The 20,000-nt window shown below is 41.4% G+C and overlaps 1 protein-coding gene across 5 annotated transcripts in view; it reads right to left on the bottom strand.

Annotated features, from left to right (window-relative positions):
* Positions 1 to 20,000, bottom strand: part of kiaa1549la (KIAA1549-like a) — a 111,194-nt gene that overhangs the window by 65,497 nt on the left and 25,697 nt on the right. For 4 of the 5 annotated variants that reach the window (XM_088997502.1, XM_088997504.1, XM_088997503.1 and 1 more), the window contains exons 2-5: positions 9,440 to 10,063; positions 6,260 to 7,057; positions 4,664 to 4,779; positions 711 to 933 (exon numbers count right to left, since the gene is read on the bottom strand). In XM_088997502.1, coding sequence (XP_088853628.1) covers positions 711 to 933; positions 4,664 to 4,779; positions 6,260 to 7,057; positions 9,440 to 10,063 — 1,761 coding nt within the window. The remainder of the gene's footprint in view (positions 1 to 710; positions 934 to 4,663; positions 4,780 to 6,259; positions 7,058 to 9,439; positions 10,064 to 20,000) is intronic. The other variant, XM_088997506.1, reaches the window with a different exon arrangement.

Genomic DNA, 20,000 nt, shown 5'->3' with positions numbered 1-20,000 from the left:
GAAACAGGTAAACACCCCTTTAAATCAGCCAAACAAACAGTAAAACAAAGACGAGTACCCTCCAGCTTGAATGCATCGGAGGATTCACGATTCTAATTTGCAATGAAACAATAACATCGATGAAATAGTCGAATGTCATTGATATTTTAACAAGCCCCATGTTAACGTTTAGCATCAATATACTTCTGCCAGAAGTATATTGCAGATAGCAAGTGTGGAAGCTAATGAGCCGTGTGCAGGCTAGCTAGCAGTAACTTTGCCTATGGACCCGGCAAGTTGACTTTCATTCAGATCGTTTGGGTGGATGTTTACCAATCATGAGGAACGGTTAATCATTCATGTTAACGGTGAGTACTATCACAAAGTTATTTTAAATAATACATTCTGACATTTTGTTGAAAAGTGGCCGCGCGTGCGTGCGTGTTTGCGTGCGCGCGCGGGTGTGTAGGTGTGCGCGCGCGCGGGTGTGTGGCTCTCACTGAAAAACATTTCTATGTATTTTACTTTTATGGCTCTCTTAGTCAAAAAGGTTCCCGACCCCTGCTGTAGTATCACAAGCCTAAATGTATTTTTAGAAAGGCAACATTATGACAATGATTAATTGAGAAAAGACAAAATCATCCACACTGACAAATCGGGCATTTCCCCACAAGTATGATATTGTAGAAATTAAACACACTCATTTTAAATTGCTAAATGTCTGTCATCACCTGTTTTCAGCTGCAGGTGAATACTTGGAGTAGGCAGCCACGTTGCCACAGGAATCAGAACTGCCTTAACCAATGGTGTATGTTGTCTGATATCATACAGTAGCTTGTCGAAGCTATAAACACTAAGTGCCTCCACCACAACGGAGGAAATGTAGATGCTTTTGACACCAGCCACATAGTAAACCAGTGTCACATTGTGTGGACTGCAGTCATCGCGTTCCACCTGCAAAAGAATGCCAAAGTTCGTCAAATGTGCAGAATGACAAATAACTGAGCACAGGTCCTGCGTGTAATGAATAGTACATTTCCACAGAACACAATGCTAAATGAATAAAAGATTGCTAATATTATGCACTTATTTATTTTCATTGCTAAGAAGGGCAAAGACCAAAGGCAAATCCACAAATGTTGCCCTGTATAAAATACTTTACTTCAGCCTTAACAGTGACAGAATGTAGACATGCACAAGGAATCCCCGACCATCATTTAGCCTTCCAACATGACACACATAGATCTGCTAACGTATTAGGTTCTCTTTTAGTAAACAGCATGAATCGTGTCTGGTGTGTGGCGTCACTCTGCAATCTCTAATTTCACAAAAGAGTACAGAGTTGTAGATTTGTGAGAGGGACAACTGTGTCGCTGTGGGAGTCACTCATTGACGGCTTGATAAAGCAGAAGGTGGGCACTTGGAGACTCATCTACTTCTACTTCCGATTGTTGATGTGCCCCAGCATTGATATGTCTCGCAGTGAAATAATTTAAAATATAATAACATTCAATGCAGGGTGTAATATGCCGTCTGTTCACATTTTTATAGGTGAAATTGAATGTGTTAGAATCTAACACATTCACGATAAATCTAACAGTTAGATGCAGTCGTAATAGCACATTACCACACTCCTACAACTCAATACAATTTTTGGCTCATTGTGTTCACAGAGTGTGTAAGGCGAAAAGTGTGTATCTGAAAAAAAATTCCCGTAGGAAACCATTAAAATGAGAATAATCTGTTCCCAGGTCTCCATAAAATAGAATTTTCAACTAAATAAGCCTTAAAACTACACACAACATACCTTATTCTATGTATAATAAATGTGCTATTGTATTGTAATGAAAGAAATACACTGCACTATATAATAAAGTCACTTAATTTACATTACATGGTCGTTGATGGCTCTTAATTGACACCTGTTGCTTTTTGACTTGTAAGATCTTACGAAAATGAGGCATCACATTATCATTCATCATGTTGATGATTCTCATAGCGTTTTCTGGATGGAACTGTTAAATAAAAGCCTGCACATCAACTTGAATGGCCTGCTTCTGCTTGTCCTCTTGAAGGCAAATCAAATCCTCTGTGTTGAGGACCTCATTATGGTCAGCAACAAAGCTTCTCGATGTCATCTGCATCCACTTCAAGTCCCGTAGGTGCTGGCAGAGATATTATTACAACAAAAGGCGCGAGTCCGATGATTCCATGGACGCTGAATAAAACGCGACAGAAGAAGGCGGGGGCGGGGGGGTGATCCGTCCAGCCTGTCAAGCTAGGCAAAATAAAATGGCAGATTCGCAATCCCGGAAAGCAACAAACTTACGTGATTGCGGCTAACAGTCACCTCAGGCAAAGCAAACACCTGGACTTGTCAGCATGAGACACAGCGAGGCGCAAGGCATCGTAATCATGTCACTGGTGAGGTGACAGCGACTCGTTGAAATGAAATTGCCTTCTTTGGCTGGCGGAGGTCGCGAGCCGCGGCCCCGCCCCAGCTGTCAACTCGCACGTGAAAGTTTCGGTGTCATTAGTCATGTGAAAGCATCGACTAAATAACGCCTTTGTATAAAGCTTTTAGGCGAAGGATGGTAGCAATGGTGGACGGTACGGGGCTCTTTATTTGGAGAATGGTCGTAGAAAGTTACTTTCAGGGAAGTGACACACAGCGTGAGATTCACATGACAGCTGCGGTGTGCACATGTGACGCCACAAGCGCACACCTCGTTCGTGTTTCTCAATGATCTCCTTCTTCTCCTCGACGGTGATTATTAGGGGATCATCTTGCATTCATTTCCTAATAGTAAAATTATCTGCAAAAAGCTCCTCGGAGGCGATCGATGTGTGAATTCAGAGAGATCGTTTGTGGAAAGGTGCGCCGGCTGGAGCGCTGTTCGGTCGTGTGCTTCCGCCGAAGATCTGAATATCACTCCGCCAGATCCGAAGATCACTCCACCAGCCGTGGTGGGTGTGTATTGTGAAAAGTAGTGCGTATTCCAATGTTTAATTTTGATAACTTTGATGTTCGTAAACCGAAAATTTCGTAAGGCGAGGTGTTCGTAAGCCGAGGTCTCACTGTATTTCGGGGCAAACAGTATAAATTGACTATGTGTAATTATTTACATGTCTACTCCTTTTTTTACTATATTACTGACAAATGACCTTAGTGTTGAACAGGAATTTATGCGAAACTAAATATATTCAAGAATATTAGAAAAAACAGATGTACACAACAGAAGTAATGAATTTACTGCTTGAACACGCATGGTTAGATGACAAATGTACTCAATGGCACCATTTAGAGGGGATCAGGAGCCCTGTCGATCGCATTGTAAATGTTTGTTTCTATTTTCGGAAATGGTATTGCAAAATGTTTATGCTTAAGCCCTTTTCTTCGGGTTTTCACCTCAAAAGACAGAAGATGTGTACAGGAATTGAAATAAAACTCGCGAACTTGACAAATCGCGATCAGTGAAACTGCAGTATATATATATCTTTTTTTCTGTCGGTCTGGCGTTGAAGAAGTCTCCCTCTTTATTGTACATGCACCGGCTTTTAAATACAGTAGTAGTCTCGTTATCTCGATATCGGTTATATCGATAGTACCGCTTATTACGATACTATTTCTATGAACGCAAGGAGAAAATTTACATGCCGCAGGATCGGATATATCGATAGTCCGGTTATATCGATATTTTTCCCGACTCCCGAGAATATCGAGATAACGAGACTTTACTGTAGTTGATTTAGTTGTGACAAAATGTGTACCTTGTTCACTATAGATAATTTTTAGGGTTTGTTTTAGGATGAAAAAGTAATCATCTCGTGGGTGAAACACCTAAATCATCCACCTCACACACATATTTCAGCAGGCTACAGTAATTCCGCTTGGCAGCTGGCGCTTAGCAATGCGCAACATATAATTACAGGGGAAGGAGGCAGGGGGAGTGCAAGGCGATGGTTTGTCTCTGCAGCGATTCAGACATTTCTCACAAGAAGGCAACTAAATACTCAACAGACATCAAAACTGATTTTGGGGAAGAGTGGCTGATTACTGCCATAGAGGATCGTTTTTCTTCCAGTCATTGATTTGAAGAAGAAAAAAACGTTGGCAGAAAGGGTAATTGTCTCATCCGGGGCAAAAGGCCAATTGTGTGAGTCCCATCACAGTTCTATCTGTGTGTATGCTTATTTATTGCTCGTAAAGCATCCATTTTTTGTACATCAGAATCAGAATCAGAATCAGAATCATCTTTATTGCCAAGTATGTAGGACACACAAGGAATTTGTTTCCGGTAGAACACGCTGCACGAGTATCGTTGTCAAAAAAACTGCTAAGTGGCACTATACAGTTCCATTTTGGCTACTGTTGAAAGAGTTCAAAGAGTTAATGGCTTGGGGGAAGAAGCTGTTTAAATGTCTGCTGGATTTGGTGCGCATGGATCGGTAGCGCCTGCCTGAGGGGAGTAGCTGGAAAAGGTGGTGGGCAGGGTGCGGAGGGTCCAGTAGGATTTTCCGCGCCCTAGTTTGGATTCTTGCAGTGTGCAACATGTGTTTTTATTAAGCAATAGACCTAGTTGACAGAAACGTGAATCTGGCTAATGCCCTTAAGATGCAATTCCTGATCTGTGTGAGTATTAGTGATTAACATCATAGATGTGAACATATAGGACAGACTGACCTGTGCAAAAGCAGTGGAGTCATTTAGGGCTTTCTGCAGGGCGTGACTTAATCCTTTTGCGAGATTCTGTTTCAGGACAAGATCGAGTTGGCTCTTCGGAATCTCAATGGACAAAACTGTGAATGAAGAAACATGGCACACCTTGACATGAAAGTGTCAGAGCTACCAGAGCGCTTTAGTGTGTTGGGTACAAAATAGGAAGACGTTTCGTGAGCACCAGAAATTTCAGTCATCGCCAAGCTTCTTTGTAATCATTTTTTCATGTTCTGGGAAAATGTGTCCTTGCTTTTGTGCGTGTTTTAATTAATTTGAGTGCGAAGAATTACATCTTGAACGCATAATAGGTACACCAAGTCTAAGCCGCTGAAAAGGGATTGTACGTGTTTATTATGACTTCATTTGAATGTTCAAGAAAATGGTTAATATCCATCTTGAGACCAGATATTAATATTAAAGCCAATGGACATAATTGTCACGTCCGCTCGAGGAGTGGTGACAGGACACGAGGGACGAAGGAAAGTAGCAAGGGGTTGGATCCAAAATACACGGTGGAGACGGAAAGTTCAAGAAAGGTTTTTACTGAGACACGCAGAGCAAACAAAAATCAGGCAACTGAGTAGACAAGCGGAACAAACCTGTGTACTGCTGGGCGACAGGGAAACTACGGAGAATATACCGGCACGGACCGAGCGGGAATGCGTGGCTTTTATAGCCAGAAGGCACAATCAAGGGAATGAGAAACAGGTGAGTGAGTCCGGAGAGCAGGGAAGGGAGGGGCACGCTCCTGGAGCTGAGGAGGATGTGACAGGAAGGGAGGGGAGTGCTCCTGGCGCTGAGGAGGATGTGACAATAATAATATAGTATGACTTTTGGGAAACTATCCGAAGTGTAGCATATACAATGTTGTCTTATCTTTTCATGAGTAATCCACATCTAGAATGAATATATATTTAAAATGTAGACGATTGGTGCCGAAACTTTTTGGGCCGAAGATCTACTTTTAGCCCAACCATCCTTCCTCGATCGACCTGTTTCGAGCACTCCCGCATTTATACACGCAGGCCATGATGGGCGACAGCCATAACAGGCCCTAAAAGGTGAAAATACAAATTAAGTAGACACAAGACTTGGAGTTTGTGAAAAGAAAATCACTGCCGACCTTCGTGGGAGACCAAATGAGGAGCCAGCTTTGCTGCCTATTAACTATCATAGCTCAGGCGTACCTGTTTAAAATACTCTTGGTCCCCCAGATTGCCATTGTTTACCAGTGTCATAGGTATATTGTACGCGAAACTAACTTTTAGTGATAATTAGATAATAAAAGCTATATCGCGACAGCTCTAATTCCAATATGCCATTGCAAACAGCTGAATGCTAACAATTTCGAGTGACGTTAACAAATTAAAGGTGACGTTTTATTTTTGTAATAATTTTTGTGAAAGCACAGAGATACTTTTTTTAACACAACCTTCACGATGACTTTGACAACCCACTGGTCGCTCACGATCGACTAAATGGGCACGTCTGATGTAGACGCAACTAAAGACAGGGTTAAGATGAAATTGGAATACTGTTTACTGTGAAAAAGTTTCTTACCTGTTTTGACCCAGTACTTCTCCGTGATGTTGCACGGTAGAGGACTTTCCTCTGCAATAGTGCTCCTTGGCCATTCTGCCGTTGTAAGTGACACAGTTTGGGCTCGGATAAATACTGTCGTCACTAAAGTTGGTGAAGCAGTTGTTGCAATGGTCGTTGTAGTGGTGGCGGCGGTGGTAGTGATGTCTGGAGTAGTACTACCATGTGTGGTCGTCGTCATTATCGTGGTGGATGGAGCGGGTGTCCAAGTGGTTGGTGGTGTTGTTGTAGAGGTGGTGGTGGTTGTTGTCGGCTGAGTTGTCACATCAGTGGTTGGTTTGAGACTCGATGATGGCTGAATGGTTACAGCATCCGTGATATTTGAGGAAAGTGTAACGGTAACGGCGGTGGTTTCCACTGGTGCTGTCACGTCAAGGGTGCTCACAGTTGAAATGGTCCCTGAGGACTGAGTTGCTTTCAAAGTTTCTACCCAAACACTGTCATCGGTCGAGTTGTCCAGGCTTGTGGTGAGTGAAGTTGCGGTCGACAGCAGTTGTGTATTTGCTCTCAGAATGGTGCTTGAGGTGGTGGTGGTTGACGGAGTGCTTGTGGTATTTCTTTTAGTCGTTGTGTTCTGAGAGGAAGTTCTAGTGCGCACAGGCACAGTGGTGTTCCATTGATAAGTGGAGAAAGGGCTGGTGACATTTGCTGGAAGTGTGATGTCGTGGTCACCCATTGTGGACAAGAGGGACTCGGGAACCGTGGGAAGATCCCAAGCTGGCGGGTTGCTGACTGACGCTTCGGTAGAATGGACGGCATCTGCATCAAAAAGATGAAAGAATGCTATATTTTTCCATTTTCCAGAAACTCGCTCATGGACAAAATGTGCAATGCAAAATCCAACCTGCATTAAGGTGCTTTGGTTCAGATGAGAATTGAACCAAAGCACATGTTCAGAGGAGCCTAAATAAACTGCTTAAAATGGTGTGCGGGTTAAAATCATGCGATACCCGTCGAGAGGCTTTTTTTGTGAGAAGGATGCTGGAAATGCACAAAGGTTTGCATAATTTAGTGGGAAAAAGCACTAACATCCAACTCCACTTAAATATAGCTGAAAAGATACGCAGGATACTCTGAGTGAATGAAAACTAAATGCGATATTTGAGTAAAAGGAGAAGGTGATGATTTGCTTATCAACAGAAAACCCCCAACTATTTGACAAAATGAAATCCAATTTAAATGCGGGACCCGCAGATGAATTACAATTTGAGGGACTGAGGCATTTTATCTCAAAACATGTGATGCATGCCAATGGGAGGAAAAGAAAACGCTGCAGAGGATAAGGAAGTACCAAAATGTTTTTTGACTGAAAATGCTTTACGGAACAGATCACTGGGTTACTGTATTTATTTAAATTGAGATATTTTATTGGACATTAGTCAAAATATGACAATCTAAATGCAGCTTTCTTCTTCTTTCATGTTCAGACTGACAACCATCTCAGCAGGCTCAAAGTGTGTTTACATCCATCAAGAGTTGTCAAATGTCTTGTGCAACAACGGTCTTCTTGATGCCATTATCATCAAGTTGAACAGTCCTTTTCCAAAGCAGAAATTGTATTCAATAGTAAGAAGTATAAAAGGTTTCAGCACTGTTCTCGTAAAATAAATGAATAAATGCATTGTTCCCTTTTATTTTGTTTTTATCTCTTTGTCTGCTTTTTTTCATCGCAGTTTACTTTTGATTATTGGATTGGATTGGATTAGCCTTTATTAGTCTTCCAGTGGAGAAATTTACATTCCACAGCAGAAAAGTGATGAAAGTAAGAAAGGAAAGTAAGAAAGGAAAGGAAAAAGTAGGAAAACAAAATACAGGACCTGTTGTAAAGGCAAGCACTCTCGTGGTGCCATCTTGAAATCAAAACAACAACAAAATAACAAATAATGTGACGCAACACAAACGACACAGACAGTCATTCATTCTTAAGCACTTTCTGTACCCTCTTTGTTGTATGAAGCAGTTCTAGATGAAAGAAGAGAGGATCAAACAGTGATCTCCGGTCCCACGTAAATCCGCTTCAATTCCAATCCACGACAGTTCCACATACGCATCGGCGCATTTTCCAATATTTACAAACAAATATACTTCACAAAATAAGACAAAAAAACACCCATTAACTTCTTGAAGTGATAAAATGCTCAATAAATCCTCTTGTTAAACGCACCATCTCACCATAATGTAATTTCAGTTTAATCTGAAACGAAAAGGCCAGGGGTCAGCAATGCAAGGCTCTGTAGCTGATGACATACATATATCATAGCAGAGTCCGGCACTGCCATGTCTCGACAGTCGGGATATCTATCTATATATATATACATACATACTACCGGCCCGGTAGTCAAGTGGTTAGCACACCGGCTTCACAGTGCAGAGGTCGCCGGTTCGCGTCCCGGTCCGGCCTCCCTGTGTGGAGTTTGCATGTTCTCCCCGGACCCGCGTGGGTTTTCTCCGGGTCCTCCGGTTTCCTCCCACACTCCAAAAACATGCATGGCAGGCAGATTGACCACTCCAAATTGTCCCTAGGTGTGAGTGTGAGAGTGACGGTTGTATGTCTTTGTTCTTCAGGGTGTTATTCAGGGTGTCCACCGCCTTGTGCCCGAAGACAGCTGAGATAGGCTCCAGCAACCCCCGCGACCCTAATGAGGAATAAGCGGTACGGAAAATGAGATGAGATGAGATATAGGGCCGAACCTACCAGGAAGACTTTAGTTCGCTGAAGAAGCATTTTGGATAAGAAGCGAAACATCCGACACCTTCAAAAAAGTACAGATGACGGCTGAAGAAACCTTTTCATCGATATATATATAAAAGTGTATATTTGTCTCAAAAATGTGTATCATTTCTTTTTCTCAGAGCATATTTTACGTATTTTATTTGCATTTTTTCATGTGTTCATTTGTCTGTGTACTGGGAAATTGAAAGTTATGTCTGATGTCAAAGTTTTAAAATTACATTTTTGACATGTTGTAGGGTGGTCTGGTGAGGAGGTTATGGGTTTGATTCCTGCTCCGTTAAAATAGGTGAAAGTGCCCATCGCTGATTATCACCTACACTTATGCCCCGCGGTACTATTTTCCCATTTCTCAGCTGTTCCAAAAAGATGATTCGTTCTCCTCCACATGAACACATTTGAAGGCTTACCAAAAGTGGTGGTGCTATTAGCATCGAAAATGCTGCCGCTGACATCAAGAGGAGAGACAGCATCTGGCATTGCTGTCTGAACATCACGTTTAATGGCTAGAGTGGAGGATAAAGATCCGGACAAGGAAGTTAAAGAGGACGCTTTAGTTGTAGAGCTCGAAGAGGAGGACATTTTGGATGATGACGGAGAGGAGATTTTTGTCCAAGCAGCCTTCGACAGCAGTCCTAAAGGCTTTCCCACTGTTGGTGGTTGAGTTGTGTGCGCCGCCATTGGGATGACGGCATGGCCTCCTTGGTCCGCTCCAATCGCCTGCTTGAGCCAGGCAGCTGAGTCTCTCAATGAGCCTGGCAGCTTTTGCTCCTTTGTGTCTGCCAGTCTGACTTCAACCCCTTCTCCTCTCATGATTCCAGTTTCTGAGATTACCTTGCTGTCCCCATCAGCAGCCACTCTTCGTTTGGATTTATTCCACACTGATCTTTTGGGTTCGGTCAATACTTGGCGTGGCGCAGTCTCTTCCGTGATCTTTTTCTCTCGACTGCTCGTCCCCCAGGTGCTTAAGCTTTGCACAGTGGGATCCAGTCGCAGGATAGACAGCCTCCTTAGGTCACGTTTGTCAGCCTCATCTGCAAGAATGCAGAAATTAGGGGAAATTAGTTGTCATTTCTGTCATCAAGTTGGAGAAAAATGATCAGAATTGAGCACTATTTCCTCTGAGTCATGCGGGATGGAACTGCTTGATCGAAAGTACTTTTCTTTTTTTTGTTAGAGGTCTCCACAAATCTCAACAAAGCCATGACTACCCTTGAGCACACACAAACACAATTAACCAATACACATATATACGATCTTTCCTCTCCACCGCCGAAGACACATTCATATCAAATTGCTTTGAGACTCTACAAAAGTAACGGGGGGGGGGGGGGGGGTAGTGATGATATCTAAACTAGGTCACTTAGCTTTGGGAGGATAAAGCATAGGGGATTCATTTAGATGTTCCAGACTGAGTGTATTATGCTGATGCAAAACACATACACGCAGACACAGACACACACTCATAAACAATTGCCGAAAGTACGTACTAATCTGATGTGTTGTTATGTTCATGCTGGATTCATTTTTGTCGAAGATACAGAAGCACTAAGGCTTTAGTCGTGTTTCAAAAGAAGATGTCAGTGTCATTTATACCCTCCAAAAGAAGCAAATGTAGATTTTACTGAGAGACAGACAGATTTACAGTCACAAATTTCTCAAAATGATTTTGATAAATTAAAAGTTGGCATCAACACACAAAGTTGTGATGGAAGGCTGATGAGTAGGAGAGGACAGGAGAAAAGTTGAACAAAGTGCACAATTTGAATTTAAAGTGGCTAGTGCAGTCTGCCAAAAGTTCAGGCAGATAGGAGTCCAAGATGGCGCCCGAGTAGGCAGCCGTCAGCAAGTGCGCTGATGAGCCTTGCTTTTTTTGTTGTTTTTGTCTTGTTTTTGTGTTTTCTTTTGTCACTTTGTGTTGTTGTGCGTCGTGTGGAATGGATACGGATTGTTTTTCAGCATTTTTGACCACGACATTCATCAAGGAGGAGACTGTGCTGAGCGGTTGCGCCTTTTCGGCAGCATGGATATGCCAGTACTGTTTTTGAATGGGAGGAATGTCGGTGCCATTCGACTGCCATCGCTGGACAGCTCTGGGCCATTGTGCTTTTTTGCGCCTGTAATGGGCAGCATCTTCACAGCCCCGCTTTGTTCAGTGGAAGGTCGGTGCTGTTGGACAGTCTGCGGCTGGATGGATACATGGCTTGAGGAGACCGCGATAAGAAGGAAGGAGCGTCAGCGCAGAGCGCCGATGCGTATATGGAACTGTCGCGGGATGGAATTGAAGCTGATTTATGTGGGACAGGAGATGTGAAACAATCTCTTTTCGTCAATGGATGCTACAGCTGCGTGTTTGCTTTCAACATTTAGCTTGTAGTTGACGTGCACATTCCACCATGATGTCCCTGATCCACTGGTGAAGAGACACTTTGATCCTCTCCTCTTTCATCTGGAACTGCTTTATGTAACAAAGAGGGTACAGAAAGTGCTTAAGAATGAATGTCTCTCTGTGTCTTTGTGTTGTCAGGTTATTTGTTATTTATTTTTTTTTTCCTTCTTTTGACTTCAAGACGGCGCCGCGAGAGTGGCTGCCTTTCCAGCAGCTCCTGTGTTTTGCTTTTCTACTTTCATTCCTTTGCTGCTGTGAAATCTAAATTTCTTCACTGCGAGACTAATAAAGGCAAATCCAATCCAATAGTGCTGTTGGGAAAACAAAAACCTTTCTTAATTTTGTTTTCAATTTTTCAATCATTATATATTCGACTGATAATGACAGAATTAATATATGCAAAATTTTGCTTTAGTCAGAATTCTTGCACTGCTATGTTGGCTTTCTGTCAGACATATTACAGTCAACAACATGGGAATAGACGTAAGCAAGATATATACAGTAAAGTCTCGTTATATCGATAGCGGATATATCGATAGTCCCGGTTATATCGATACTATTTCTATGCACGCACGGAGAAAATTACATGCAAACAGGGTCGGATATATCGATAGTCCCGGTTATATCGATATTTTTTCGGACTCCCTTGAATATCGATATAACGACACTTTACTGTATATATATATCGTTTTAAATGCCAATACAAAAATTATCCAATCCACTACAGGCTTCTTGGCCAGTATTTTTGGCATCTTGAGATTTCTTTAAAATGTAATAGCAAGTGTCTGACTGCCTGCACCCAAGCGTTTTACTCTTGTGTTGTGTGTTACTGATGGAGAATAATAATTTATCATGTTTAAAAGTGCCGTGCTTTGCTGACCAACTAAACAATGGGCCTACAGTCAAAGCGCAGATGGCCACAGTAAATCTGAGTGAAACAGACACGGCAAGGTGAACTGTCGTCTCCATCTAGATTCTAGAAGGTCCGGCCTTGCACAGAATTCAGGGCTTCAGATACTCCTTTTTCACCAAAGTTATTTACGGCTTAAACATCCTGCACAAGCGCCAGATTACAAACTTATCAGTTCTTGGAAAAGACAACCAATTAAAATGTCTTATGTTTTACTGCTTGCAGCTGTTGGTGCTCAGAACGCCCAGAGGCGTGGCATTATAATCAAGAAAACTATGTTTTACTAATACAGTAAAGTCTCGTTATATCGATATCGGATATATCGATAGTCCCGGTTATATCGATACTATTTCTATGCACGCACGGAGAAAATTACATGCAAACAGGGTCGGATATATCGATAGTCCCGGTTATATCGATATTTTTTCGGACTCCCTTGAATATCGATATAACGAGACTTTACTGTATATCACTTTAATTTACATATACTCTCAATAAATAGCTTGGCAGAGGTGCAGAATTCAGACGTATGTCATCTGATGACTGCGTCTCCTGCCGGCAGTGGGGACAATCTTTCTGGTTCTGAGTCTCTGTCCACGGTGTCTGTCTGTCATATCTCAGCCAGCCAAGAGTAAAATAATCATTTGTCACTAGTTTTTCCATATTTATTTGTTTTAATTAATTGCTGAAAGGGTCGAAAGTCATTTTGCTTGTTGACACTTCCTGCTATGTGATTTGATGGAAGTTATTTATACTGTATAAAAAAGCCATGGCAATTGAGCATTTTTTTGAATCACGGGGTGATTAACATTTAAAGAAATACCATATTTTCCGGTGTATAAGACGCACCCAAAAGCCTTCATTTTCTTCATAAAATGACCGTGCGCCTTATACGCAGGTGAGCCTTATATGTGAAGTCATATTGAGCCACAACAGGTCTCGCAACTACTGTCAGCACCCACCGACTCAATTTCCCCCTGTAGAAGAAGTAGTGCATAACCCTAGCTCTACTGTAGCGCCTTATAATATGGTGTGCCTATACAGTATTTGGAAAAGTATTTCTATATTACATTTGGAGAACTTATTTCATTCATTGAAGGTGCGCCTTATAGTTTGGTGCACCTTATATATGGAAAAGGTTTGAAAATATACCATTTAATGGGCATGTGCCTTACACTCATTATACACCGGAAAATATGGTACATGCATGTTGTCTATTCAACGACAGAACCCCTGTCACACAATCTTTGTTGTTCAAACTAGGACCCTTTGTGCTCGAATATATTTATTATGTGTTAGACAATAATTGCATTTGTGTCACCTGTTGTCAACACTTAGAAGTAAATAACAAGATGGTTTATTGGACATTAAAAGACATTAATGTGAAAGTGAATTTTATTCACGAAAATGGGAGCTCTAACAATGAATATTTTATAGACAATAATGTTTAATTTGCAGCTGTGTAACATGATCGCATCAAGATATGTCGGTAATATTTTCCCGTGTTATGTTGTTTAATGAGACAAAGTTAAAAAAACAGCACTCAATACCTTACAGAAGAGTTAACATAATTGCGAGTGAAACAGCAGGAACGACGTTTTTTAGGGGATTTTAAATTGACTATACACCAAATGCTGGTGCTGAGGAACACTGTCTGGGGAATGTTAAAAAGCAGAAACAAAACATTAAAACACCAAGACAATACTGTTGGGTTTGAGATCCGATTGCAGTCATCCTGTAATTAAGATAAACACACAAACAGACAAGCTAACACGGTCATGTGATTCGCTCACGGGCAGTCAGTTGGCCAGCCAGCCTCGCACTCAAACCACATTTAACACACAAACACACATGCACGCACACGCAAACACACACACACACACACACACACACACACACACACACACACACTTAAGTAAACACATGTACTCCAAACACAAAAACACAAAAATTCCAACAGATGTACATTGAGCAAGATGAATATGTTGGCAGAGAATTGTGCAGCATTCACAAACTCACAAATTGAGACAGACAATAATATGTATTCTGACAGAAACACTACATCGGTACTTTGTGCGCTTATACCAAAATTAGGTTTAAACAAAATGGTTCAACAGTCTCAAGCAAATACATTGGTGGACTCAAGAATATACTTGACAACAACAGCACTGAAATAGTCCTACCACACAAACTGGATGACGCTCATACCAGAATCAGAATCAGAATCAATATCAGAATCAGAATCAGAATAATCTTTTTTGGCCAAGTATGTAGAGCACACAAGGAATTTGTCTCCGGTAGAACACGCTGCATTAGTATCATTTTAAAAAAGACATGACAAATAAGTATGGAGGATACTAATAGAGGCGAATCTAATCTAATCTAATCTAATTTCTAAATTTAATGTGTGCCTCTCAGGAACAACTGTGACACAATGTACAAAGTATCAAGCAGCAGTGGTTCAAGTGAGTACAGAGTTGGCGCTACAACGACTAAAATGGGAAGCTTTTCCACAGGGTTATGCAAAATTGTAAAGAGGCACTATACAGTTGTATTTGGACTACTTAATGTCTAAAGGGAGGAAGCTGTTTAAATGTCTGATGGATTTGGTGCGCATGGATCAGTCGCGCCTGCCTGAAGGGAGTAGCTAGAAAAGGTGGTGGGCAGGGTGCAGAGGATCCAGTCTGATTTTCCGTGTTCTTGTCTTGATTCTTGCAACGTGCAAATCCTCGAGAGTGGGTAGTGTGGTGCCAATGTTTTTTTCCTAATACAGGTAACATCCGAGTTATGACCGGGTTCCGCTCCGACAAAACGGTTGTAAATCAAATGGTCGTAAATCGAAAAGCATTCAAAATGGCTGACATGAGGGTCACGTGATCATAACAAATATGTGACAGGATAGTATACGATGTCAATCTTTTTAAGCAACATTTTCTATTGAATATTATTATACACAAAATGTTGACAGTTCATTTATAAATCTTATAACTTTTAGTGTAATTTTAATCATTTTATATTTCGTATTATCGATCTTTATTACTGTGTCGGCGCACACGCTTTCTGCTGACCCAAATTACGCGCGGCTTCCCACGCATGCGAGCTGTACAAAAATTGCTCTCCCTGCTAACAGAGAAGCCAGAAGAGGTCACCTGTCTCAAAGAGGAGGCGGCGCCGACCGTGAGCCCGACGCGGCGTTTGCGACGCGGCGTTTGCGACGCGGCGATCCCACCCGCTGCGCCGCGGCGGACACCCCTCCTTCCCCCCGAATGCTGTACGAGTGAGATGCTGTCATGCTGGAGAAAATTGTCGTACGCGTTTGTTAAGAAAAAGTTATTTTGTATCGTCATTTTGTGCAATGCTGCTCTGGCAAATAAACATCCTACTTGTTCGATATTGTCACGTTCGGATTGACAGCTGGGGGCGGGGCCACCGCTTCCCCGCTTCCACCACTTCCTTCGTCAGGACAGCAGGTACGAAAACGGGACGCTGTCAACTTGTATTTGTACTTTATATTACCCTGGACTTTCTATACCTTCGTCCGAGCCACCCCCATCCCGCACACACATCCCGTAATCCTTTCGAGATTGTTCCGTTTCTGCACCACCGTGTGCGAGTTGCTTCTCGCCATTGTCGGGTTTCCCATTGAGCCCCTTCACTTGTCGTTTTTGGTATTCTTTATTTTTGATTATTCCCCTGGTCCTCTTTTTGGGACCAGCGCTTTGTGTTGTAGCTTAATAAATCATCCTGCACGGACCTATGTCTCTGTCGCGCTGCTGGCTGTAGTGGTGGCAGCTGTGGAATTAAAAAAAAAAAAAAAAAAAAAAAAAAAAGGTCTGGCGGTCGTGGTCGTAAGTACGGGTGGTCGTAACTCGTGCCAGTCGTAAATCGGATGTTACCTGTATTTGGTTCGGCTCGATCGGATGCCCATTTAAAATTATCAGAGGTCGTTGAATATCGTGTTGGTGCTATTGAGTATTTTAGTATTTGAGTATCCTACTGAACACGATCCAAGGTGTCATTGCGTCATAGGCGGTCTACAACCTGAACTGGCTGCCAGAAAATCTCAGGGCACACATAGACGACAACCATTCACACTGACATAAAATGTTGAGTGTTTCGTTTACCTCCCACGCATGTTTTTGGAATGTGGGAGGAAAAAAATGAAAAGCAAGAGCCACCAATCCACTTTCAACTGTTGATGGAATGGGATAAACTGTCAAACACATAACTTGTCATTGCATGCCTTTGCTTGCCCGTTGATTCTTTGTTACTTTGAGTTTCATTTTGACCTTTTCTATTGAGATCCTATCCCCTTTTGTTTTTTGTTCAGAAATATTGGTCAGTCCACCCTGCACTCCTGTCGTGCCAGGCATGGGTTGCGGCGGTTAGCCTGAATGAGTTCTGACAAATGTTCTCACTTGCCCTCTGTCACTGGACTCTGGTCGCAGCACGAGCAGTCTTTTCAGTTTTTAATAAGATACTTGCACCGCGTCTTTGCTCCACCTCTGTGGCTTTGCGGCACTCCTGTTGAGCTATGTGAGTTTTTTTTTTTTTTTTTTTCATTAAATCAGGGCTAAGGTTAGACTTTTCACCACACACTAATAAAAGCTCACCTAAGCCATCAAAGAAAACACCAGAGAAAAAGCTAGAAAAGTGTTGGGAAAGTGACCATTTTTAAATGACATTTCTCTGTTCAGTGTTAATGTATATAAAAATGACATTATTACATGTTATAACTCTGGAAATCTTGCCATTTGCCCATTGTTGACATCCATTCAACATGCACTTGTAAACTGCTTCAAATTTCAGTCTCATCTCACGAGGAAAAGACAACTTTTTTTAAACGAGGAATTAAAACAAAAAACCGCAAATCCTATCGAAGATAGGTATCAAGCTGAGGTAGGAAATGGGTTTTCACACGAACACGCTAACTAAATGGTAAAAAATAAAGAGAAGGAGAGAGATCAATTGTAGAGTTTTATTATCTATTAGGCTATCTCTCTCTCTCTATCTCTCTCTCTCTGCCTGCCTGTGCGTCTGTCTGTCTGTCTCGCTAACTAGCTCGCTTTATGTCTATTTAACTTATTCCGGGTTGAGTGAACGCTGGCGCGTGTGGCTGCCGCTGCTCACCCACAGAAAAACTTATCCTGTGACTGTAAAGTGACCTTGAGAGTTTTGAAAGGCGCTTATAAATGAAATCTATTATTATTATTATTATTAGTAGTAGTAGTAGTAGTAGTAGTAGTAGTAGTAGTAGTATTAGTAGTAGTAGTAGTAGTAGTAGTAGTATTATTACAGTAAAGTCTCGTTATATCGATATCGGATATATCGATAGTCCCGGTTATATCGAAACTATTTCTATGCACGCACGGAGAAAATTACATGCGAACAGGGTCGGATATATCGATAGTCCCGGTTATATCGATATTTTTTCGGACTCCCTTGAGTATCGATATAACGAGACTTTACTGTATTAGTAATATAGTAATAATAATAATACAGTAAAGTCTCGTTATATCGATATTCAAGGGAGTCCGTCATTTTTATGTACAGCCTTGGTGGAGGCTTTGCTTTGGAGTCTTTCTTCTGTTACTTTTACAAATTGTATGCCCTCATTTTTCAGACTGTTCACCGAACCACCTGAAAAAAAAAAGATGGTAGCTAATGGAAAGGCATCATCAACATTTTTAAAAGCTTGATTTTGAATTTATTTTCTATAACACAGGAGAATGTGAGACTGTGTATTGTCTCTATCTTATGAAATTGAATATTTGACCGATGTCGGAGCGGGAAATGGCAGCTGTAAAGGTCAATTGATTGACTTTTTTTATCCAATGCCGTCATCTGCTTCTTAAAGCCATCTCTCTGCTTAAGATGGAGAAAAGCTGCATTGTGTTCCGCGACTATTGACAGGTTTACAATCATGAGATTCTATTTTTGGAACCTGCTCGATTTTCCATACCTATGCAGTCTTAATGTGTAATTACTAAAATGTTGAAAAGGTTCGTGATTGAAGATATGTTCTATGCAGCCTTACCGTTGGCACGACAGACCAAAACTAACCCAAATACAGCCTTCCTGTGACATAACATTCTACATTGACACAGGGAGTCTGGGTGCTAAAACTGCACTTTGCATTAGTAACGGATTAGGAATTTGACAAATGGAACACTTTTCAATTTTTCATCCAAAAAAAAGCAAGGGATTATCAACAGAAATCCTAGAGCTGTAAATATAATCATACACCATTATGATTAACCCATATGTTTCAATCATTTTACCACAGAGCAATCACACACACACAGTCACACACACAATCACACACACGCACAAAAACATCCTGACAGGTGTGATGCGCAACTTAACACACAGAATGCGACAATGCCCTGCATGTCTACATTTGGAGGAGATCAATTCAAGGAAAGAGCAGATATTACGAAACGCACAATACTATTAATCACCAGTCGCAGCTGCTTCTTTATATTATGTTTACCCTTCGTTCGATAAGGCCACAATCATTTCGATTTCTGTCCAGATGTTAATGCAGTCCTGGCATGTCTCAACAATAGAATCAATAAATATTTATCAGGTCAGACAATTGCAAGCAATTGAGTGAATACACATTGAGCACAATCACGAGCACAATGTGCAGAACAGCAATACAGAAAAAAACACGTATTCCTTTGTTAATTCAAATGCAGGAAAAGAAGACCCTGACAAAAAATACATATTAAACTGTCAATGCAATGCTGAGGAAGAAAAAAAAATTATGACTGTACATTATTGACTTCGTTTAAGCGTATCCTTAATAATGTGAATGTGTAATGGAAAAAAAAAAACATTTTCAGGGACAGCAGTCACTAAAGTGTTGAGTTAATAATGTTATCCGGTTATGGGTTATTTTTATTGGTGCATGATAGGTTGACGATTCAATTATACAGTATCAAAAAAACAACTATTATTATATAAGATTATTGCCAAGTAATCATCTTGAATCAAAATGGTCTCCAATCACCCATCACCGGTGACCAAGTGGGATACGATTTTGACTCCCCCTAACCCACCCACTCCCATAATAAAATGTGAAATCTGAGAGAAAGAGAAAGGTGGACATTTATTATTATATTGTCTGTGAGAACTGAAAATTAGGTCTGATAGTTTTTAAAAAAAAGAATTGTTAAAGAGGGAGAAACAGTTGAATCAGCTGTTGGCTTTTACCCCTCTAATGTATGACTTCAATTTCAACAAGAAACGAAATACGTTATGTGTTGGCAGTGACCTTTTCCCGTTTATCTGGCAAATCCCTCATGTTGGAACTTGTCCAGCAAGTGAATTGATGAATGCTTCTGGGAGACGAATGCTGTTTAATTGGCAGCATTCAGTGGACTGTCACGGCGCAATTGTGTTGGGCCAAGATCTCCTTGCTAGTTCCCCATCTAATTGCTGTTGTTTTCAAGCTTTCTAATTCAGCTGGAACATTCTTCTTGAAAGCCAAGCTGTCTGACATGTTGACGCTGTGGAAGTGCTCCTGCCACCTCACTGAAATGTGGGAGAATAAAAAGCTGCCGTTTCTTTATAAAGGGCATCCCTGAATAACCTACGGGCCACTGGGGTATGAGAGGGACGTTTATGGATGTGGAATCCTGGCAACCTGTTATTGGAGAAGTACGAC

The sequence above is a fragment of the Hippocampus bargibanti genome, linkage group LG05 (genome assembly GCF_051943395.1).
Source record: "Hippocampus bargibanti isolate YZ-2025 linkage group LG05, ASM5194339v1, whole genome shotgun sequence".
Lineage (NCBI taxonomy): Eukaryota > Metazoa > Chordata > Actinopteri > Syngnathiformes > Syngnathidae > Hippocampus > Hippocampus bargibanti.
Note: the sequence above shows the minus strand (reverse complement) of the source record. Positions and strands in the feature narration are given on the sequence as shown.